The sequence below is a fragment of the Harmonia axyridis genome, chromosome 3, assembly GCF_914767665.1.
Source record: "Harmonia axyridis chromosome 3, icHarAxyr1.1, whole genome shotgun sequence".
In the NCBI taxonomy this organism is placed as follows: Eukaryota; Metazoa; Arthropoda; class Insecta; order Coleoptera; family Coccinellidae; genus Harmonia; species Harmonia axyridis.
In genome coordinates, this window is record NC_059503.1 from 26766475 (window position 1) to 26791251 (window position 24777).

Genomic DNA, 24777 nt, shown 5'->3' on the forward strand with positions numbered 1-24777 from the left:
CTATTTGGGATGGATCATGAACTACTCTGATACGCCTACTTTTTTTAGATAACGTAGTTCACAAAATTACCTATTTTCTATGTAATGATTCTAACCTTATCTCTTATGATTTTTGAATATTTCAATTTTCAAAATAAATATTTTCAATATGCTATATTTTCATTCAAATGAATATAAAATATGTGAAGTGGTTTTGATATTTTAATTTAATAAGCTTTTCAATGGGACGTACCAAAAGAATCAGAAGTAGAAAGAAATTGAATACTACGGAATTAGACTTCACTTCTGAAGTTGAATCTCTAATGAGTTGGATGAGAACTTTAAATTGGAGAAATACTTCCAAAATATGTTGTCGACCATTTGAAAGTACAGGAAGAGGTATATCCTCCATAAAGAGAGTTTGCAGTGAAGACATTTTAATAACAGTCCCTTTCAAACTCCTTATTACTTATTCAACAGTAACCAGCTCCGAAGAATTTATGAAACTTTTCAAGCTCCAAGCGAAACTCAGGATACATGACCTTTTGGCGGCCTTTCTAGTTCTCGAAAACCATAAAAGGGATCAATCATTCTGGAAATACTATTTAAAATCGTTACCATCTGTTGTACCAAATTTGCCTTGGTTACTTTCATATGAAGAGATTCAATATTTTCCAGAAGAACTAAGGAAAAAATGTGAAAAATGCAGGAGTGATTTCGAAGATAGTTGGAAAAGATTACAAGAGTCATTACTTACGTCTCGCAATTGTTTGTGCTGTGAGAAAAAAGTAGAAGAAATATTTAATTTGGAATCGTACACCTGGGGCTATATAATGGTGAATACTAGAGGTGTATTTGTAGATCCTGAATTAACTAAAACATTCTCGAAAAGGTTCGATCAAATAATTATAATAAATTCATAATTTTATTACACTCTTTTGTTTTCAGTGACATAATTGATGACGAACCCCAAATAGCTATGATTCCTCTCCTGGACATGTTCAACCATTCAGATGTTGCAGAGAATCAGATTGAATTCCAAGAAACTCCCCAAGGATTATTCTATCAACTCTCAACATTGAATAATTACAAAAAGAATGATCAAATATTTATATCTTATGGAAGACATGATAATACGACACTATTTTCTGAATATGGATTTTACTTACCGAAAAATAGTAATGATAAAATTAAATTTTTACCTAGTGATATTTTGGACTGTTTAAATTTAAAGCTGGACAATTTTCAATTTGAATTTTTGAAGAAACATCAGTTTTTGGATTATAAAGAACTCTTTATTTCTTTGATTGGCCCTTCTTTTAAACTGAAAGGATTTTTATATGTAACTCTCAACAAAAATGTAAGAAATTACAGTGCTTATATTTTTTCGGAAAATTACTCTGAAACTTTCCTTCAATCATTGCAAAATTGTGGGACAAAATTACTAATTATGAAAATAAAAGAGTACAAGTGTGATTATTGGAAATTCAAAAATAAATTCGGAGCAAATAATGATGTGAGTTTGTTTTTGGAAAAGAGGGTCGAATTTGTTGAGTTAATAAAGAAAGAATTGTTTTGATATGAATATATCTCGTACACTAAAAAAAATTGTAAGTTTCATAAATATTTGATTGATTTGGTCCATTTAACATGAAGAACGCATCATACGAATATCTCGTACATAGACCATGGACCTGTCATATTATTCTAGAAATTTAATAAAAACAACAAAATTGAGATTGATTATTATAAGATTGTACCTCTACCACAGATTACGGATAACATGTTATCCGTAATCTGTGACCTCTACTCTTATTGAAATTATAATAACGATGAAAGAATAATAAAATTATAATAAAAGATGAAAGGAGATTTTTTAATTTTTCAAATATGTTATTATTTTCTGTGGTCGATCAAAGATTACATCATTTTTCTCTGTAATATGTCCTCATCGAAATTATTCAGATTCAATATAATAAATTCATTTTTGCTTTTGAGTTTTAATTCATTTATTCAAAAATTAACTTATAATAGCTTCATCTATTAAATAACAATAATTCTTTACTTTAAAATAAAATTATCGATTGAAAATTTGACGCATGATCGGAAAATTGGCCCAACAAAAATCATAAATATGGAAGCGCAGAATCCGTAACTAAACTACGACTCAATTAAAAAGAAATGGGTTGATATGCTATGTCGTATTAGAAAGAATAGAAAGAGTGGTCGTATGTCCATTTGTTCATGAAATCATCAAGTAAAACAATATGGCGTGCTACGAAGATTGTCAACTCCTAAAATATTTGTGATCGGTTTTCGTGAAAAGAAGTTGTGTGTTTGTTATTTCTGAGAACTGTAAATCAATATGATTATGGACTTATAAAAGAAGTAGAGAGAGGCGAATATGTAGTTTTAGGTTACTTTATGTTCCATTTTTGATAATGAACAATGACGGTTATATGTATTTTCTAAAGTGTTTTTGTGTTTTTCGTTAATTTATTTTTTCAAATGATGAATGCAGTTAGTGTGCCAGATCACATATATGATTTCAATAACGAAGAAAATCTGGCGAAATGGAAAGGAGTATTGACTACTGCGCTAAAAAAGGTAAATAAAGTAACAAATTATACAATTATTGGGAAATGAACAGTGGCGAAAAATAAGAAACTTTAGAATACCATTGTTATTAAGAATTCAATTGATTGCAGGTTTTGGAGACTGTTCATCCATCCCTGGAGGCACAAGAAGATGCCTTGGAATATGTCGAAAATTTATGTCTACGGTTATTGGCAATGCTATGTGCTAAACCTAGCCCACACACAGTACAGGTAGGCCTTTTTCCATTCATCTCAAATTATTTACAATAAACGAACTATATTTTTTTTAGGATGTGGAATATAGAGTTCAAAGCACTTTTCCAACACCTATAGACAAATGGGCATTAAAAGAAGCTCAAGAAGCTGTAGATCGGGGTAAAAAAAAATCTGCTTTGTTGTTGCCTGTTGACAAGATACATAGTTTATTGCAGAAGGTATAATGGTTAGTTTTTTCTTGTTTCTATATTTCACTAAATTAACTTTATTGTAGGAGTTGTTGCTCTACAAGGTCGACCTGACAGTATCCTTATTTTTGGTGGCTGTTTTGGAGTATATTTCAGCTGATATCTTGAAGTTGGCTGGAAATTATGTAAAGCACATCAAACAAGTTGAAATTACGTATCAGGATGTCCAGATTTCTATGAATGCTGACAAAGTATGTATAAATTTAAGATAAATTTTCTATAACTAATTTTACTATATTTCATAGTATAAAAAAAATATAGAATAATATTCCCTTTTTTCTATGAAGGGATTTATTTTTCAGAAGTTCATTGCTCTTTAGGAGTAAAATTTTATGTTTTTCCATCAAGAAAATAGAATGTATTCATTACTAAAAGCTTTATTTGTGTTATTAACTTGCTTTTGCTTTTCACGCTGCCAACAAAATTAAGCCTGCAGCGATGGTAGGTAGATTTAATTCTTTATTTGTGCTGCATGTTTGTGTAGAGGTCTGTATTTTCAAGGAGTTTGAGCGGGTTTTTCTTGTGAGATCTTGAAAATCAGACTCTTTCATTTCCTATGCTTTTTTATAATTTTTGCCTATTTTATTTGCTAGCTGGCCATTTCTTTCTCTTCATTCTTTCTGATTCATGTGTTAATCCTAAGGTGTCTTGTTTTGAATCTCATTGAGAAGGAATTTCAGATTTTTATTATATTTCTGAGAATTAATTGGGTGGAAAAATATAATTAGGTTTTTCAAGCTACAAAATTGGACTATTAAATAGAATTTAAAAAGCTGATAGATATCTTGTCAATGCTGCCAGTTTCAAATTATTGCTCTCAGAGCATTAGGAATCAGGATGTGAGTTATCTTATTTTCATACATGCATCTTATTCAAGGCTCTAATGGACATGTTCTACCAAGATGAAGGAAATGGAGCAGGAATAACTCCAGAACCTCAAGTATTGGTATCATCTGCACCTAGGTCTAGCCTTACATATGAAGAGGTTGTTAGGGAACTCATAGCTTCAGAAAAGGCTTATATGAGGGAGCTCCATATGCTCATCAAAGTTTTCAGGTATGTCAAATTCATTTTACATTAAAAAGTGGAAATTTAGCTCTTTGTTGTTTTCCATTCGAGGAGGAACTATAATGTTAAAATTTTGTTTAATATCTTTTTTTAGGGAGGAACTAATAAAACTAGGATCTGATCAGAGAGAAATAGATTGCATATTTTCCAACATAATGGATTTGTACGAATTGACCTATACCCTTTCCGGAAGCTTAGAAGATGTAATAGAGATGGCCCAAGATCAAATGCCATATATCGGAAGTTGTTTTGAAGGTAAATTTGTTGATTCTGTATCTCTCTGTGTTATTATAACTTTAAATGTTTTCAGAACTTGCAGAAGCTGAGGAGTTTCAGGTCTATTCTAAGTATGCCAAAGATGTTACGTCGGCTAGGTGCAGAGAAACATTGAATAATCTCCTGTCTAGGCCAGAGATTGAGAGTTCCCTAATAACTGCAGGACAGGGTATGAGATTAGCCCTTAAGTATTATCTTCCTGCACTACTGATGGGCCCCATAAGACACTGTTTCTCTTACATGGAGTATATTAGGATTCTAAAAGAGTTATCATCTGCTGAGGACAAGGAGTCACTTGAGCAGGTTGAGGTTATGTTGAAACCATTACAAATGGAACTCGGTGAGTAGTGCAATCAGTTTGAGGTTCTTGTTTGATTTTACTGAAATGTGGTGTCCTATAACTACAGATTATGGAGTAACTATTCATAATCATTTGGTGCTTATTTGTAAATCAAAATGGAAAATATTAGTTCCTTATGATGCTTAAAGCTTTCATAGTCTTATTTCTCAATTATGTCTAAAAACATGGTGTAAGCACTTATCAATTTTTTAGTGCAATGACATTCTACCAAATTGAGAATATTAGTTTTATTTCTTGGCGGCGCGGCGCCGCTATGTCATACTTGTCATTTTGATCTTTAACCCGTTGATATTGATTTGAATTTGGTTGATGTATCAAAAATCAAATCAACAGATGAACTCCAAGGATCAAATTTTTGTGTATAATAAACGTTTGTAATATGTATTTCAGATGTATATCTCGTAAAATTGAAGGTGCATCGTATCCAAAGAAAAGTGCAAGGAATGATCATCTTGCAAATATTTTTATTTACTAGGAATTTCAAGAAGAAAACAGTGAAAAGTCATCTTCATTTGTTACATTTCTCAAAATTGGCAAATTAAAATCAGTGCATTCACCAGGTTTTTAGACATCTTATTGTCAATATAGTTATGAAATTTCAAGCTTTTTAGTTGTGTAAACGTTAATTACACTAGATCTTCTTATGCCTATTTTTGAACCACTTTGGCACTATGCTATATACAGAGTTCATACCTTATTATGATAAGTTATCTTTTGTTCATAATTATTTCCTCCTCGTCAGCAAAGTAAGGACTTTCTTGCCTAGGCAGCAAAATGATAATTCTCAATGGGAATAAAACATTTCATAAATTGTCAAGTTATAATTATTATGGAAAATCCTTTTCATAGCAACCAACCATTCCAACAATTGCGATTTCTGTAAAATGTTGTTTTAATTTATCTTTACAGGAAAAATTGAAAGATTGTGGGAATTGTAATAATTTGCAAATACAATATCCTACATATATTATTATAAACAATATAAAAATAAAAAATTATATGTTCAACTTGGCAGCAAAGTAGATTGACTGCTTTAGATGAATTACCAGACTCACTAAGCTTGACTGTGAATTATCAGTCGCGGCAGTTAAATCAACTACTTTGCTGCCTAGTAGAACAAATAACTATTTTCCTACAACTGCTATGGAAAGTAGCATATTCTTCATAGCTTACTCAATTTCAAAACTATACATTGCTCATCCTGTGAGAAATATTATTCCACATGGCACTTTGCCCACACCTCACTTGGTAGAGCAATGAAATTGGGCTTTTGAGTAGTCGTTTCTATGGAAATGCAAGAAATGAACAGAGATACTGTCAACGAAGGCCATTTTGAATTGAATTAGGTATATTACTTGAATTATTTGAATTCGTGCAGTTTTAGGAAAAGTATAGTGTGCAGCATGTGGAAAAAGTCCTTTTCTCACTCGTGTGTCTAGTTACTTGATGTGTATAATGATAAAATAAAGAGAACTTCAATAATTTTTTTCATAATGAAAATTGATTATGATTTTAATATTTAACAATATTGTTGTTTATTGGTTTGTTGAACATATTTGGATCATTAATTTTTCCTCTCCATTCACTTCTTCTACCCAACCCCTTTTATGATTTTACTTTTCTTTTAATCAAAAAAGTTATTTCTTGTACTATTTTATTTCCACTTTTTTTTGGATACTAATTATTTTATTTATTGACTGTTCCTCTAACACCAAATCTTCTATATGTATTTCTATTTTTCATTCCTTTGCTCCAATTTCTATTTTAATTGCTACAGAACATCAATTTTATAAATGTCCATTGACATTCTGAATTACGTGTCGTTCCAAATCAACTATTTTTTCTAGTTTTCTGTTAGATTTAATTAAGGAGGTAAGGTTTCACTGCGACCTAATGGTCTATTGTGTTCCTCATCACTGCTAATCTCTCCATAACGTGATTAGTTTTCTGTACATTCAATTTTTTTTTTTTTTTTTTTGAGTCAAATCATGTTGGAGGACGTCGAACTCTTGTGAGCAATTTATTTTCCACATTTCTTTGGCGCTTTGCTTGAAGAACCAGTTGTAAGTTCTAAAGTTATCACAAAGTGGATTGAAGATAAAACTTATTTAATTTTTTTCTATCCACATTTCATGCTTTTAAGTCTATCAAATCACTTTCAGTGTGAAAATTATTTTGGATTTGAACAATTTTGGATTTGTCCCTATTTGTTGGCCTGTGTGTCCACAAACCCTTTAATAGCCTTTAGGTCACCAATTACTATCACAACATCTGGATATCTGGTATGTGTGGAGCAAACGTGAAAGTTCTAGTATTTATAAATTGCGTTCGGCTTGTCGTTTTTGATGAAAATTATGCATGCTTAGATTGATTCCATACAAATTTCAAATTTTCAACTAACGATCTATGTAAAAAATAAATTTGTGAACAGAATAAAATATTTTTATTCTTTACTAAGGGTTCATTATCTTCCCCCAGGTCGTTGCGTTCCACCTTCGGCTATCCCTCGAACATCCACTCCCCTCCTTCAGATGAGGGCTCGTCGACAGGCTGCCCTAGAGAAGATCCAGGAATTGGAGAGAATTGTTGAAAATTGGGATTCCAGGGATATTGGACAGTGCTGCAATGAGTTCGTTAGAGAAGATGTTTTGTTAAAAGTCAACCCAGGCAAAAGACTCACTGATAGAAGAGTCTTTCTCTTCGATGGTCTAATGGTTCTTTGTAAACCGAATATGAGACGACAAAGTTCTATTCACCATCTGAACCATCCCGAGTGCCGTCTTAAAGAGAGGTTCTTTATTAGGAAGGTGGAGATTATCGATCAACAGGACACAGAGGAATTAAAGAACTCATTTGAAATATGCCCCAGGCAGCAACAGACTCCTGTAATGTTATGCGCCAAGAGTGCTGAAGAAAAGAATTCTTGGATGGCTGATCTGGTTATGCTGAACAATAGGTAAGCTTATTTTATTTTGGTATGCTTGGTTCACATTTAGGTTAGATAATATTTTGAGAATGTGATTATGAGCTTTTATTCTGCTTAGATCCATGTTGGAGAGAATTCTGGATAGTATTTTGTCTGATATTGAAAGAAAACATCCCCTGAAACTGCCTCCACCAAAGCTTTACAAATTCGCTGAACCAGATTCAAGGGATAATATTATTTTGGAGCAGAGAGAGAATGGGGGCGTACCTCTCATTAAGGTGAGTGAAAAATAGAGATTGGTTTTATATTTTTTGTATTATTTTTTAAAAATCTTGTGTTATTTGTATTCAGTAGGTTTTGTCATTTAATCATGGAAAGATACACAATTCAAAAAGGTTTAGAAATTGTTTCATTAACATTTCATTTGTGATTTAAGCGATTCAATCATTTTTTGAAGTGAATTTAAATATTTTCTGCAGATGATTCGAAGAAAATCATGAACGAGACCTTTTATTAAGTTTAAATTCGCATTTCAGTGATAATTCAAATTAAGTAAATTTCCCTTTTTCATCTTTCTCAATTTTTTTTTTAACACTAATCGTGCATCATTAATCTCTAAAGCAAATTCTGAATTTTTAAAGTAATCCTATTCCATTTCGTGTTCAAGTGTAATAATTATTGTTAGTTAGCTTGATCAGAATCACCGTCAATAAGAACCCACCACAGCTTTCAAAATCTTCTAAGTTGCTTCAAATCTGTTGCACTTACCAAACCTGCTGGAATTGAAATGGAAATTTATCTTCTTGTTCCAGTTATTGCTGAAGTAGATTTTATAATAGGGTATTCTTTGATAGTAGCTGGTATATTGAAAAAAAACCTTAAAAATTCTCAGTGTCCTAATAAAAATTATTGAAATATTTCAAATATTACTAATTCTTTATATGAATGCTACTTTTTTATATCTTCTCCGCTAATATCACCATCAATAATTCTCTTATTATAGGGCGCCACCTTGTATAAACTGGTAGAAAGACTGACCTATCATATTTATGCGGATCCCAAGTTTGTTAGAACTTTTCTAACTACATATAGGAGCTTTTGTTCCCCCAATGAACTACTTGATCTCCTTATTGAGAGGTTCCACATACCAGATCCCTCTCTGGTCTACGAACATGACTGCTGCGACTCTGAGAAGGTACAAAAGAGCAATCAGAGGGAAGATTGGAAGAAGTATCGGAAGGAGTACTGCCAGCCAGTTCAATTCAGGTATGTAATAGGATTGAAATTATTCAAGAAAAAGTTTAAAGTTAAACACCGGTTTACAGAGTGCTGAACGTGCTGAGGCATTGGGTGGACCATCATTTTTATGATTTTGAAAGAGAACCAGATCTTTTGTCGAAATTAGAGAGGTTTCTTGATAAGGTCAATGGGAAGAGCATGCGTAAGTGGGTCGATAGTGTTTTGAAGATAGTACAAAGAAAGGTGAGAAGTAATTGTATCTTATAATTTTTTTATTGTAAATCTCTATTTTCCATCCAGAAGATATATATGCATGCTGACAGTTCTACTTTTTCTTTGATTCAAAATATTTCAAATGTAACTCTCAATTTAAATTTTTCAAATATCTTTTGCTTGAATTATGAACTTTCTCTGTGTTAACTAAAAAGTGATATTTTTCCTTCTCGACTAGATGGAGAACGACACTCAACGTCATATAAAATTCGCTTTTGCGGAAAATCCACCTCCTATCGAATGGCACATATCCTGTGTGGAAGAGGATTATGGTATTTTGACTCTTCATCCGGTGGAAATTGCTAGACAACTGACCATACTAGAATTCGATCTTTATCGTAACATCAAACCATCTGAGTTAGTTGGTTCGGTTTGGACAAAGAAGGATAAAGAGAAGACAAGCCCAAACTTGTTGAAGATGATCAAACATACTACAAATGTAAGTCCTTACTAATTGGAATTTTTGTTGTGAGATGAATTTTCATTAGTTAAATTCAGAATCGTACAACGCATAGTCAGTTGGAAATTAGCATCGAAAATATTCACTTGAAACTGCGTCATGCGATTCTGAACTGGTTTTGATCGTTCCTTGAATAAACCTATTGATTACCTAATAACTTAAGCAATATTTTTTAATACTCTATTTCTTCAGTTCACAATATGGCTTGAGAAGAACATAGTAGAAGCTGAAAACTTTGAAGAGCGTGTGGCCATATACAACAGAATCATTGAAATCATGATAGCGTTGAATGAAATCAACAATTTCAATGGTGTTCTAGCGATAGTTTCTGCTACGGCGTCTGCTTCCATACATAGGTTGAAAATGACCTACCAGGTAAAATTATAATTATTATTTTTCATTGTAATTCATATCTGATTCTCGAATTTGTTCAGGCCCTTAGTCAGCAAAAGCAGAAGGCTCTAGAAGAATGCAGGTCAGATGATCACTTCAAGAAATATCAAGAGAAACTTCGAAGTATCAACCCCCCATGTGTACCTTTCCTTGGCATGTATCTGACCAACATTCTACACATAGAGGAGGGAAATCCTGACTTCCTGCCGAACACTCAATTAGTCAATTTCTTCAAGAGGAGAAAAGTTGCAGAAATAACAGGAGAAATACAACAGTATCAGAACCAGCCATACATCTACACAGTAGAGCCTAAAATCAGGGTGAGTGAAACAACTGTCTTAAATACTCCTCAATCCGTTGTGTTATCACAGATTACTACAGATGTTTCACTCTATGCATTTACAAAGGAAATCATCACCGGCGTTTCGTTGACCTCGAATTCGCTCTACTCGTATTTATGAATGAGATCGGGGTGACCAATCAGAGAGCTAGATTGATTCTTTCGACTAATCGCAGCGATAGTTCAATTTGAATCGTGGATTTTGCGTTCGCTGAGGTTATGTTATTGAAAATGACGGTTCTAAGAAAATAAATTTTATTTTGTTCTTGCTTGATTTAAAATATTAATCGCAAATAATTCTACATTCAAATATTTCTCTCAATGTAGGATCGCTGCTCGAGCTCTCCTTGCAATCATAGTCTGCCGTAAACAGAGGAGTCATTCGTCAGTAAGACGAAAAAGATTTTTTGAATCTCAGAGATACCAAGCAACCCTTAGAACATTAATGAGATTCTAAGAAGCAACCAATAGACGTTTTTTTTTAGAATCATGCTAGTATTCCAAGGAATTTCATTTTTGATACATACTTTCACACTCAGTTATTTTAGTGTATTGTTAGAAGTGTGGTGTAATTTTTAATTCTTGAGGTGTGATAAATTTAGCTTGGTATTCAATATTCAAAGAGAATAGGAGCTGAATATAAGCAGTCGGGTGAATTCAAAAATTTGAATGGGTTAATCTGACAAATCACATGCGTTTTGAACCTTTTAGAAAGAGTGGGAAGTTCGGTTATCTTTGTCATTTTTTACTACAGTAGTTCATAGTGAAATTCAAGGTCAACGAAACGCCGTGCCTAAAAACGGCAGAGTGAATTGTCTGGTTACTCTGTGGTGTTATTCTATATAAGGATATGGTAATATGCCATCATAATTGCCATGGTGATAGTGTCTGTATATTAGCCATACGACTATATACTCCAAGATTATCCACACACTTCTATTAATAATAACTACCACTATTTTTATATGTACTTTTCATTAGGTAAACGGTACCCTAGTTTAAGGTATATTTTTGTGATGACGCCATTTCATTATAATTTGAATTATTGTGGAATAAAGAGAATTATTTATTTATTTATTTACTTTATGCTCATTTGTTTACATATGCTTGCTCCTAAAACTTAATTATTTTGGAATATAAACAGCTGGGTAATGAAATTGTGTGCTTCGAATGCCCTTGACTCAGTTCAGAATGGATTTTCTTTCGCTTGCTGAAATAAATATAATGAGGAAAGATCAAATAAAAAATATGAGCCAAGTATGGAAAATGAAAAACTCATTATGAATAGGATGTTTCAAAATTCAGATTTTAGGGGTGTATTTCTTAGGTAGACCTGAAAAATACGCCCCCGACATCTTGATACCTAATTTTGAAACATCCTGTATAATGATGATAATGAGGAATTTAAGTTTTGGTAATAGGAAAAGTCGACAGGAGAATATGATGGTTTTTCAATGAGGTTTATTGAGTTTTTGGTCAAAATTCATTCTCAATGGAGCCCTTTACAATGGTATTTTCTTATTTTGATTCCAACATACAAGTTCTCCTGACACATCTGGTCTTTTTACATATTTTCATGTTTCTTACACACTTGGAAAATTACAAAATGGAACACTGGTAATAAAACAAACAACAGATGACCTCAAAACTTTAGGCTAATGTAGAGGATAGTGTCATCTGAGTGACAAGTGGAGTTATGACAATCCATCTAAGAGATTTTTAAATGATTAATTTCTGGTACTTTGACAGAATATAATTAGATACTTTAATTTTCAAGGTTCCTTAAACTACTCTTACATATTTTAATCTGTCCTTTTAAGTAGAAAAGGACACATAATTATGTGTCCTCATTATTATTTTATGATGCAATTAGTGAATTGAATAAAAAAATTGACGCATTTTTATGAATTAAACCTCATTCATACATTATCAGATTTCAATTTTTTTAAATATTTTGTTTGCAGCATTTCCTGGAGAATCTATGTCCCTTTGGTGATATGTCTGAGAATGAGGTTAACAACTATCTCTACAACAAGTCAATAGAGATCGAACCTCGAGGCTGCAAGCAGATACCCAAGTTCCCCAGGAAATGGCCGCATTTGAACCTCAAAAGTCCAGGCATAAAGTCAAAGACATCTTCAGTAAGACAACTGATAAACAGCACTAGTACGTTGGGATCTTCTACTCTCAGTTCTGCTAGTATATCCAGCGTGAGTACCATCAGTAGAGAGGTCAAGAGCAACAATAACGACGAGTCCAAGAGTGAGGATTCTTCTAGGTCGGACAATGACTTCAGTGTATTTGCTTCGGTAATGTCCTAATACAATTTGTTTATTTTTTAATTATTTAGACCTGTTTGAAAGAACTATAAATTGGTCTGTCATTTTGTCATGAATTAATTGAATATACATGGTTTCTACTACTTTTATCTATGTATAAATAATGAGTGTTTTTGACCAGGTTCAACTGGGTAGTACCGGCCAAAATAGTCCCACTTCATCTCCAGTTTCCCCAGCAGGACCTTCCTCTTGGAGAACTACATTACATATGAGGAGTCCCAGTACCAGTTCTACAAGTACAATAGCGTCTATACGATGTGGTTCAGTATCTAGAAGTGAAGGAATTTCTGGTGTAATAAACGCTATACCAGTGTGAGTTTTCTTTTTTTGCAATTTTATTTTTGCTTTGTTATATTTATTATGCTTGTTTTAGAATTATGCATTTTATTTTTGGTTTTTATAATCAGGGCGCCTAGAAATTCAACATCAATGGCTCCAAATAGCCCAGGTCCTAGAAGTCCAGTCTCCCCAACTTTCGAGTCTATAAGCCCCAGACTACCTTGTACTCCTCCTCCAATACCGCCAAGAAGGAGAAGAGACAGTCCTGAGATCAGTTCGCCTCAGCAGGCAAGTCCCTTCAAATGATCATTTATTGAAAATTGCCGAATTGTGATATAGAAAAAAACTAATATTGATTATTAATGTGTTTCAGATGAAACAAGCTCCAGACGCCCCTATCCTGCCTCCGAGGGAGTCATCACCTCCTCCACTGCCCCCAAGAAGAGAGATGGGTCTTTCCCCGTCCGCTTTCAGTCATTCTCACCAGACTTCCCTGCCGAGCTCGCTAGGTATGGGGACTATGCCTCGATTACATCCTACACACACGTCCCAACTCCACATCAGGAGACATTCTTCACAGCCCCAGCAACCTTCAAGGCCGATTTTGATGAACGGAGGAGCACTGTAAGTACATATTCATTTTAGTTGGTCTATCTTCAAGATGCTGAGTTGGATAGGGGCTAGAGATTTTGAATATTTTTTTGTCATGGCTGAAGTATCACAACGGATTTATTGACCTCGTTCCTGTGTGGTTTTATTATTTTCATATTGCTTTTGTTCCATATTTTCATCCGTATACCTCCATCAGTTTTTGACTTGTTCTCTGAACCGATTGCTTTATCATTTCGTTACAATGTCTGTAATTTTCGAGTTTTGAGCCAGGAATTGTCTGAAAAGATAAGATTCGATTTTCTGATAAAGAAAACGTCCCCAAATTCTACTTTGTTCTCTAAAAAAATTAACCTGTATTTCTGTGACTATTAATCCGATGGAGAGAAATATTGGGTGTTTATATGAAATAACTATTGCTAGCTTATATAAATGATGGGATCCTCAACAGAAATCTGCCATTCGTAACACGTTGGTCTGATTAGTAGGTTCTTCCTTTACGTGTGTTGATTTTTAATGTAAATCCATGTACCTGTGTAGATGTGAGATTTAGCGTTAACGTTTATCTACAGGGCGGGCAAATATCGATATTTTAGCACTACAACTTTTAAACCAGAGGAGACAAAATATGATACCCCATTCTCGTTCTCTTTTTCTGAGAAACTAACAAGAGTACTATTCATATTTGGCCACCTTCTTTTATTTTCGAGTTACCAGCGGAAATTGGAAAAATAGGTATATCTAAAAAATTTATATCTCCACTTATAATGATAGAGCTCTGAAATTAAAACATTATACAGGCACTTTTTACGTAGAATCCAGTGGCGTGCTCGTCTTTTTAGTAGAATTTTCAATAACAAAGATATGACCCAAAGTTATGTTTTTTCAAATGGAAACACTAGATTTGTGTGCCATATTTTGAAAGCTTAATTTTCACTGATTTCAAAAATAGACATCATCGTAGTTTGTATCAATATAAATAACTAACTCAAAAACCTTTTTTCATGTAAGAGTGTCAATATTTCTATGGTTTCAACTGATGATGTGCAAGAAAAATTTAGCATCGTATAATAACCACAGTTTCCTTTTATTGAACTTCTCATTTCTATGCTTTTTACTCAATTCAATACTATTTCTTTTTTGTTCTTCCCTAATTAAATTGTTGAGTTTAATCATATATCCGTCATTACATATGCTATTTGAAATGTATTGGTACTTTTATGCTCATTCATTCTGGAGACCTATGAAAAAGATCTCTTGATGCATCCATCTCATTACAACTGTATTGATTCAAACAGTAGTGTGGATCTTTTCATTATTTCCGAATTCATTTTGAGATATTTAATTTTATAAAATAACGAGCGTTCATTAAAATTCGTGGTCAAGAGTGCTGTGGAGAAATTTGAGTTAATTTTCTGTGACAATGAGTAGCGCTTAGCTTGTACCATATTACTAACATTTGTTCGAATACTTCTAATATTGGAAGAATATGGTACAAGCTTAGCGCTACTCACACTCACAGTAAATCTCTAATTTCTCCACAGCACCCTTGACCACGAATTTTAATGAACGCTCGTTACTTCGAATCTGGGCAGAATATGGTACAAGCTAAGCGCTACTTGTCACAGAAAATCAACTCGAATTTCTCCACAGCACTCTTGACCACGAATTCAAATGCTCGTTACATACATCGAATTTGGGAACAAGCTAAGTGCCACTTGTAATAACAGAAAATCAACTCTAATTTCTCCACAGCACTCTTGACCACGAATTAAAAAAAACGCTCATTATGTCTAGATTCAAATATTATAGAAATTGGTAAAAAACATAAAAATAATAAGATTGGCGGAAGGAGACTGCTCTTGTTATAGGAAGCTCTATTTTTCTGTGCTCGTCAGTTGAAACAATAGAGATATTGAGACTCTTGGATGAAAAAAAAGTTTTTTGACCATTTTTTATTATTTATATTGATGCAAACCATACGATATTGTATGTTTTTGAAATCAGTAAAAATTAAAATTTCAAAAAATGGTACAGAAATCTAGTATTTCCATTAAAAAAAAAAACATAAGTTTGGGTCATAGCTTCATAATTAAAGATCCTGCTAAAAAGACGAGACGCCACTGGATTCTACGTATTAGCGGAGATATAATTTTTTTTTGATATCGTTATTTTTCCAATTTACGCTTTTAATCGAAAACAAAAGAAGATGACCAAAAATGAATACTACTCTTGTTAGTATCTCAAAAAGAGAGAACGAGAATGAGATATCAGATGATGCCTATCTTCGCTGGTTTGAAAGTTGTAGTCCTTAAACATTGAAATTTGCTCACCTTGTGCATGGCATTGCTTTAACTCTCTATTACCAATTTCAAAATTAGTTTTGACTGTGTCATCAGTACCAGAGAAAATTCAAGCAGGATATCCGAAAAAAAACCTAATATTTCAGTGGCAGCAGATTCCACTGGAATGAGATTTTGTAAGTAACCAAGTGGAAAATTAAATGAGGAAAGCACTGACTTGAAGCAGGGAACATTTTAGCGCTCATTCACTTGTCAATTCCACGTTTGGATATACCAGAATACAGTTCCCAAGCGTACAATTGGTACATGAATAAAGATGCTTTCCTGATTTTCCAATAGCTTTTTTTTTGCGTCACATATTTGAAATTTTTTTTTTCTGATAATTCTTTTTCTGACCGCAGATCCTCGTCGATGCCTCCTTCCAGCATATCACCTAGGTTCGGCAGCGACTCATCGTCGGGACAGATGACGCCCAAGTTGCCACCCAAACCTGCGGTCCGGTCAGCCGAGTACACTACCGGGAGCACCAGGTTCCAGTACCCGAGCACAACGACGACTTGACGAAGAGTTGATAAACCCAGTCGCTGCCGCAGGAAAAAATGTTGAGGAATTGCTAGATGCAAAAAGTGCTCTGACGGACGGCGGAAGATCTGGGCTCTCCGAACAGCCGTCCACACTGAATTTCGAATCTTTTTTCATGGCTGCGGTTCGACGTACGGATCTTTGACGTTTCCGCTTTGGAACAGAGATTGTTATAGGTTGAAGTTGTCGACTTTCGCCAAGGTATATCGATGTTGGTTGCATAGGCGGTTTTCTGGTCTCTAGAAATGGCTCTCGCTGTTTCTTTGACGCTTTAGGTTAGGTCGCCTCCAAGATATTACCTAAGAAATAAATTATCGGCTTTCATTAAAAAATTGTACATTGTGGCTTACCATTTAGTGTATTCAGAACGCCCAGCATGAACTAAACCTTCTTAAACTGAATTTTAGGATTCTTCAGATACGGTACACTAGAATTAATCTCAAAATGGTGTGGGATGATAAGAATATTATAGCTCATTGATTCGTTACGAAAATTAGTCTGGTATTATCAAAAACATTCCATAACCAAAACGATGATACAATAAGTCAGAGTTAACTTAACCTAAATTTTCTTTGTGGAAACGTCAGTGATCAACTCTGAGATTTAACTACACCTTATGCATCTAATGCATGCAACAAAAACATTAATTACTGAAATACCAAGTGCCACATGAATAATCAAAAAAAAAAAACATTTTCTTCGCTTTTCTTTAATTTGAATATAGTTATCCTGAAAGTAGAGAAAATAAAAATGTGACTATTGTGCAATCTTTCCTTGAGGTATTATACTGGTACAAAAATTTCAATGTTTTACCTCTATACAGGTCGAAAGGTGTACCTCAAAGTGGTTTACCGAAGGTTTTTAGGCTTATATCGTCCTGTATGTTGCGTGGAGTTATGTCGATATTAATTGTGATTATTTGATGTATTTAAGATATATATATATACACACATATATATTGAATGGTGAATATTTTAATAAAAAAATGCATTCTCTAAATTGTAAATTGTGTAAAAATATGTAAAATACTGTAAATGTTTATTATAGTGGCCCAGCATAAAAATACATACAGTATAATACGAGATTTTATATGTTGAAATTTTTTTTATTGAAAATATGACAAGGTATAAAGTTATGTCCTTGTTTCAACCCAAAAAAGAATTGTTGAAAAAAAATTATATAATATAATGATTATATAATATAATATTATAATAATGTAATATAATATAATAATTATATAATATAATTGAAATAATATTATATATATTGATATATAAAATATATTTAATGAAAATAGCATTATATTTTAGTGTTTCTTCCTTCTGGGAAACTTTCTTTATTAAGGATTGACCTTTTTTATGTTGTAAAATGAACCTCTGTTTCTTTTAGAATTTGTGTTTTCAGTATTTTTTAAAATCAGAAAAGACTACGCGTATTTCTTCGTGTAGATTAAATTTTTCGATTCTTTTAAACTGTGATAGTAGATGGACCATAATTTGTAAAGATTGAACATGTTCAAGATAAGTACAATAAATGTATCGATGTACATGAGTGTCTTTTATTTCTCCCTTATTTTTGAGCGATCATTCTATTCAAATGAAGGCTTTATCATTTTGTAGTTTTCAGAATTTTGTCCCCAAAATGATCTTAGATGATATTAAGGTTCGACTCTCTGATGATGAATCTAAAAATTGAAATTTTGAGAGTAGGTTCGTATCTTAAATGCCCTGATTGAGTTAATTGTTAAAATATAACTAAGAAGTTTATCATACAATTTTATTTTCTTGGTAATTTCGAAACTACTTATTCAATCGAGACGAGATTTTGCATTTCGATGTAAAATAATCATTTCAAGCTTTGAAATAAATATCCCCAATATTTCCGTTAAAAAAGATCCGCTCAAGGTGACATTTTGTTTATAGATGTAAAATAACATTTTCATGTTCAAGTGGGATATTTCATGTTGATTCTGAAAAACTACAGAAAAATTTTTAGGCAAAATGTTAAAAAAAATTCAATATTTCCGTAACAAGAGATCTGATTAGGCTGAAATTCAGTTTGATCAGATAATGTTTCTTATTTGTATAGGTAAAATAACCACTGGAATGTTCATGCCTAACTTAAGGGGGATTTTGTCATTAAAATCATAGAATTTCATTTCCAATAAACAAGTGCCCAAAGGACAATGCTCAGGGCTGAATTTAGGAAAATAATGGAATTGGTTAATCTATTTGTACTTGTTGGAAACTTGTGATATCACAAGTTTCCAACAAGTACATGTTTTCGACTCGATTAACGTTTTTGTTATGGGAGACGAATGAAATCTTCATCCATAGTTTTTTCTTATTTTATTACTTTTAATATATTTACAACTTTTGTTTGAAACGCTTTTCCCCTTTTTTACTAAGTTCACATTGAAATATCTATTTATAAATTTTGTGACTAGATTCGTTGAATGAAAACACCCTGATTCTCCAACCAAATGAATTTAACGTACACAACAAGAATTACATTATTTAGATTTTTGTAGTGTTCTTGTTATCCAATTGACCACTTCAAAGATGAACTTAGACCGCCGTAGGATTCTTCTTATAACTGCCTTTGGTCTGAGTCAGACTGCTCTGTGTCTGTGCCTCCTGAGAAATAACGAATGATGTTAGTTCCTGTAGAATGAAGCTTGAAGGTTATTGACTCACCCTGTAGGCTAGGAATCTCCTGGTACTGTTCCTTAAAGGAAACACCCCTAAACTCAAGCTAAGAGCTGATTCTGTGGCGGAATGGTGGTGATCTGTGAATCTCCTGCTGTTCAGGAAAGAATTGACGATCTTGTGGACCTTCATTAGGGACAAAAAAAGATATTTTACTGACTAGTAAAAATCGATGAAAAAAAATACAAACCTGATTTTTGAAAACGGTTGTGGTGAGGGTGTACAGTATGGGGTTGAGGGCAGAATTTATGGGAAGGATGAAAATTGCCAGCCATGCATACAAGTCCTGAGGAATGGCAACACCTGGAAGCGAAAATATTCAAATTTGATACTCAAGCGAAGAAGAGATATGAATTTGATTACATGCATCTTTACATATGATTGAAAAAATTCTATTCTATTTAATTTTTTTCACAATTATATATATGCTTTTTCACAATTTTTAAATTACTGTTGTAGTGACTCATTCTCGTCACAGATGGCGCTATGGGTGTTCGCGCCCCGGCGTATTTAACGGGGAACATTAATAATATCTATCTATACTAATAATATCTATACTAATAATATCTATCTATATTTTAAGGTTGCAACAGGGTCACCTTTCAACATAGACAAAGAAAGCCATCTCTCTATGCCTCTCACGATGGTATCTGGGCAGAGATCGCTGGATAGCCCAACTGAAGAGTCCACCACCAATCTCGGGACGAAACACCAAACCCCTGGGAGAGGGCGCACCTAGTAACTTGGCTCGAGAAAGACTCGCCAAACTGTTTTGCATTTGAATGCTGAATTTATCTCGGTAGAATCCGTAGTAGTGAAATTATCAGTAAACAAAATTTCCAATGATTTTCGATACCCTTACACGGGCTTAACCCATTGAAGACCCTCTGACTTGATACCACCTACATTTGATTTTGAAACACCCTTCATGGTGGTCATTGGTGACCGTCAAAGCGATGTGGACCTCTCAAATCAATTGAACAACTCCTCTATATGCATATGGATCAAAATCCTTTTTTTGACGGTAAGCTCAATATTACATTATTTCGTGATTAATGAACCGACTATGAAAATTTTAACAGGGTTGTTTACAGAATATAAATAACTTACAAACCAACTAACACTCGACATCTCTTCCCTATTAAAAAAATGTTGAGGGTTGTTGCCACCTTCATGGGGGCGGTTTTTCGGAACAAAATCATGATGGAAATTCGTCCCCCTCAAAACAGAAATTGACCTGTTCGTGATAATTTTCGAAAATTCGTCGTTTCTGGGGGGGTGGGTCCAATTTTCGTTGAAACACTCTATATACCTACATATTTAAAGTTATACGGTCTTCAAAGGTTCAATATAGGCGCATGAATGGACGAGCGCTCATCGGGCTTCTTGTTTATACAATATTTGAATTATACACATTCGAAAAATTTACTCCATTTGCTCCATCCAAATCTTATTGGGAATAATAAACCCAAAGGAATCATAATATCGAATCATACAGTTTTAGGGTAACAGTCCTGTTAATAGCGATTATCATATCCTAAAAATATATCCATTACAAGGGAACGAAGAAGTGAGAAATTATTCATTTCAATTTTATTGTGTTTTTGTCAGTAAAATGAACATTATTTCTACTCTTTCATGGTATTGGTATGCCTACTATTCAAATCCTCCCCTTACCCGATAAAGCGGTCATTTTGACAATGATGACGGGCACCCAGCACAAAGAGTCTGTTAACACTATGATCCCGAACCGTTGTGCCACCTTATCGCTATCTTGAGATTGCCTGGTAGACCTGCAAGCCACCCCACTGGCCTTTATCTCATTAATCATTCTCATGTAGGCGTAGCTTATGAAGGTGAGCGCCACTGCGTTGACCAGAATGAACATCATGGCCGAGTATTCCCAACCCTAAAAAGAAACGTTATATATTATAGTGTTTCATAGTTGAATTTGAATATACATAGCTCCATAGAGTAATAAACATAGATAGAGGGAGTATACGCAATTACATGTCCCCAACATGGTTAGATTACGTTGTCGGATTGTGATATATTTTCAAATCCACAATTTTAGTATATCATTATGAATGTATATTATATTGAATGAAATAATCAAATATACAAATTTGAATATTTGTTGTTGTTGTTGAATTTATAGTATGCAGAATATTTATTATTTTTTACTGATTTAAAAAACCTGAAATCAAATTTCACCTTACAATTAATTATTTTTTGCACTAACTGCTGAAATCCAAGGTTTGGCAACTATTGCTCTCCTAGTGTCATCCGTTGTTTCACGTTGTTTGGTACGATTGACGTTTGTTTTCTGAATTTCTGATATATTTAGCTATTCATCTTAATATATTTTAGTTGATAAGAAACTTTGATTCACTATGGGACATAAGAAGTGCGTTCTGTGAGGAGGAACTCGTGAATTGAGTGAGATATCGTATCACTGATATGTTTTCATATCCGCGCGTTTCATGTCAAATTTGATAGTTCATGTTGGGGACAAAACTGCTTACTGAAAATGATATATGCTCCCTCTATCTATGTTTATTACTCTGAGCATTTCAAGTCACCTATGGTTATAGGGTTCCAAATGCCTATTGTAGAAGATAGATAGTGCTATGAGTGAATTCAAGTGTATTCAAGATTTTAGGTTTCTTTGCTATGCCAGTCGATGATGAGATAACATATCAACTCTCACAAACAATTAATTGAATATACAGTTTTTTCATATTAATGGCTTTCGGAAAATATGGATCAAATGAATAAAACTGCCTGTATCTTCTCTAACAGCCAGTAGACCTTACAGAGTAGGAGCCCATGAACGGTGAACGCCAGACTTACGTTCAAGTATAAAATTTGAAAGCTTCTATACTCAATGTTTCCACCATTACAGTCAAGTAGAAAAGGCTACTAAAAAACTTAGATCATCGTGACTTTGGCAGGTAGTGGATGTTAAAGGTGAATAAAATTAGGACCAAATTATGTCATAAATTTACTATGACGTTAGTCTGGCATCCACGGCTCTTGGACTATTATAACCATAGATGATAAGCAATCGTTTCAATGATCAATAATGACACACTTGAGCAATGTAAAGTTAACTATGAAACACATTATAAAAGACATAGTTGAAAGTCAGAATATATGAAGACTACCATTGATACCTTGGCGTAAGGATCGTGGATATGGAGGGACAGACACACCCCGTTGCTACCGTAAAACTCGTCACCGAAGTACTCTTCGGTCACCTCGCTAAGAGGGGCGAAAGACACCAGCGAAGCAAAGGACCATAGCACTAAGAGGGTGAGTGATGCTGTCTTGGCTGAGGGCTGTCGTCTGGCTAGTGGTTGAGTAACTGAGACGAAACGATCCCAAGTCACCAGGGTAAGGATAAGAACTGAGCTTTCACAGGAGAGTGTGCTCAAGAAACCTAAAAAGAGCATATAATTACAGAATTTGGGTGAAACCCGTTGTTGTCAAACCTACCACATAAATTACACATTAGGCTGTGTCTCCACGTGAACTCGTGCATGAGGTACACGCCCCTGTAATGGTGGTCGACTCCGGCTATGGTGAATAGGTAAATACCCATCAAGAGATCGGAAAGAGCTAAGTTTCGCAGATAAAGAGAATGTACCACGTTGTTTGTTGGCACGATGAGACGACTGAGGAGAACTATAATGTTGCCTGTGCATCCAATGCCTCCCATTATCCAGACGCTGATGACATTTATGATTAAACACTGGATTATATGCAACATAAAAAGTTTGAAATATACATCCAAATATTAGAGGAGAATGCTCAAATTAAGAATAAAAAATGGTCAAAATATGCATTTAAAAAAAAGTTGAATCTTTTTTCAATATATATTAATGTTATAAGTTCGAGCGCCTGGTAAACTGGACCTATTTGAAATCTGAGAGTTGAAATTATGATATACATATTTCGATATTCTCTGCTAAGCTGAAATATTTTGGCGACATTTTGTCTAAAATGAAAAAAAAAGTACTACCACATCGAACTAACATTTTGGGTTATTAATATAAAATCTCTTGTGATTATTGTCAAGAAAAACATTTGTAATTTTATGTCCTAGTTAAAGGAATGCTACAAAATACCCTCATCCAGTAATACATTTTATATATCAGCCAACGTGCGCTCTGAGAACCGTTCAAGGTCGGTCGCCTTCTTTGAAAGATTTCATATAGTTACATAATGAATGAAATTTAGGGAAATCCGGAAAATATTACAAATATAGCAAAAATACCATAGCTTCTCAAGATTATTCTTAACTGGTGAAAACTGGCTGAATATGCTATTGAATATGGAATGCATATTGTCTCTAGTTATTATTGCGCTTGGCTTTTGACAGATGAACCTTGTTTTCGTTGGTATAACTATAGTAATAGAGTTTACTAGCATACTTTTCTTCTGAAATATTCTACTGTGCTCATTTTGGTAGAGTAATTGTATTCTCGTTTGCTAGTAATTTGAAAAGATAGTTCGATTTAACGTGCGTAATCATGAACAAGCAGGCTAGGAAAAAATATGACCCGTTGTTATAAGGAGGCAAGTTGTAGATATTTTATTAAATGAAGTTGAGGTGGTTACAGAGGAAGAATAACTAGTAGGAAAAAATAATTTGGGTAAGGCATTAAATGAGGAGCAGTGATACATTGAGAGCATCTGCTAATCTTTTAAAGGAAACGTCTTTGGAAGACCCAGAAGAATATAAAAGATGCTTGAGAATGACACCTGATAGTTTTGTAACCCTGCTGATTTTAATTGAACCGCCTATTCAGAATTCATAAGAAGAAACTTGTACTTACATTGATATAGTGAACAAACAAACTAGTAGACTAGAGTAAAATTGTGGAAGTGATTTCATTTGAAATTGAAAAGATGCCTGAGAGGAATAAGAGATGGCCTTTTAAAGAAAATTCAGATAAGTTAAGCAGAGCAGGCCGGCGAAATTTTGTTTTGCCGTAGCGCAAAAATGTTTGTCGTTGGCCCTGTCACCTAACTCTACTACTTATTATACCAATGAAAACCAGGCTTTAGAGATCTTCAAATTAAACGTCATACAAATATTTATATTTAAACATAATTTTATTGTAAGAAATATATGTACAGAGAAGTTTATTCTAAAAAACTTCTGAATAACTATAATAACTATAATAATTTACAGATACAGATAAAGTGTCAACTTATAATGAGGGTCAAATAATTTCTTACTGATAAATAAATTATTCAGGTACTTATGACTAACAGTTTTAGTGACTTCCTCGAGAGTTTTCTAGGAAGGACATATTATAAGGCAGTTATGTTTTAGTAGTTTAGAATTGGCATAAAATTACTTTATTGTTAAAAGTTTGAATTCAATTCCTACAATTCAACAGTTACGATAATATTCGAAAAATTTCATTACCTCAACTCACCTGGCTCTTAATACAGGATTGTCCAAGAGATGCTCTTGAGAAGATATGCCGTCTCCTTTCGGATAACAAACTCGTACGTGAGTAGCAGCCATGCATAGTTCGAATCGGTCGAAATATCTGAAAAAATTTAA

At 33.6% G+C, this 24777-nt stretch overlaps 3 protein-coding genes across 6 annotated transcripts in view; 2 read left to right on the top strand and 1 right to left on the bottom strand.

Annotated features, from left to right (window-relative positions):
* The first annotated feature begins 62 nt into the window (after positions 1–62).
* LOC123675738 (SET domain-containing protein 4) lies at positions 63–1716 on the top strand. Its single transcript, XM_045611228.1, has 2 exons — positions 63–871; positions 928–1716. The coding sequence occupies exons 1-2, from the start codon at positions 222–224 to the stop codon at positions 1556–1558; spliced, it is 1281 nt and encodes a 426-aa protein (XP_045467184.1). The 5' UTR covers positions 63–221; the 3' UTR covers positions 1559–1716.
* A 505-nt stretch (positions 1717–2221) lies between these two features.
* Positions 2222–18036, top strand: LOC123675741 (protein son of sevenless). Its single transcript, XM_045611230.1, has 19 exons — positions 2222–2586; positions 2688–2807; positions 2867–3010; positions 3067–3231; positions 3918–4096; positions 4203–4363; positions 4419–4724; positions 7224–7701; positions 7790–7949; positions 8675–8937; positions 8997–9153; positions 9362–9622; positions 9836–10018; positions 10078–10356; positions 12341–12685; positions 12837–13027; positions 13123–13282; positions 13368–13618; positions 16308–18036. The coding sequence occupies exons 1-19, from the start codon at positions 2488–2490 to the stop codon at positions 16465–16467; spliced, it is 4062 nt and encodes a 1353-aa protein (XP_045467186.1). The 5' UTR covers positions 2222–2487; the 3' UTR covers positions 16468–18036.
* A 785-nt stretch (positions 18037–18821) lies between these two features.
* The window catches only part of LOC123675742 (relaxin receptor 2-like), a 139341-nt gene continuing 133385 nt past the window's right edge, over positions 18822–24777 (bottom strand). For all 4 annotated transcript variants that reach the window (XM_045611231.1, XM_045611232.1, XM_045611234.1 and 1 more), the window contains exons 14-20: positions 24647–24763; positions 22695–22927; positions 22373–22638; positions 20874–21105; positions 19387–19499; positions 19185–19322; positions 18822–19124 (exon numbers count right to left, since the gene is read on the bottom strand). In XM_045611231.1, the coding sequence (XP_045467187.1) occupies positions 19056–19124; positions 19185–19322; positions 19387–19499; positions 20874–21105; positions 22373–22638; positions 22695–22927; positions 24647–24763 (1168 nt within the window). In that variant the 3' untranslated portion in view covers positions 18822–19055. The remainder of the gene's footprint in view (positions 19125–19184; positions 19323–19386; positions 19500–20873; positions 21106–22372; positions 22639–22694; positions 22928–24646; positions 24764–24777) is intronic.

Excerpts from the sequence above, each read along its gene's own strand:
- LOC123675738 (XM_045611228.1), top strand. The coding sequence starts at position 222 with ATGGGACGTACCAAAAGAATCAGAAGTAGAAAGAAATTGAATACTACG. Across the intron at positions 872-927 it reads ACTAAAACATTCTCGAAAAG|TGACATAATTGATGACGAAC; the intron begins GTTCGATCAAAT and ends TTTTGTTTTCAG.
- LOC123675741 (XM_045611230.1), top strand. The coding sequence starts at position 2,488 with ATGATGAATGCAGTTAGTGTGCCAGATCACATATATGATTTCAATAAC. Across the intron at positions 7,702-7,789 it reads CTGGTTATGCTGAACAATAG|ATCCATGTTGGAGAGAATTC; the intron begins GTAAGCTTATTT and ends TATTCTGCTTAG. Across the intron at positions 13,619-16,307 it reads TTGATGAACGGAGGAGCACT|ATCCTCGTCGATGCCTCCTT; the intron begins GTAAGTACATAT and ends TTCTGACCGCAG.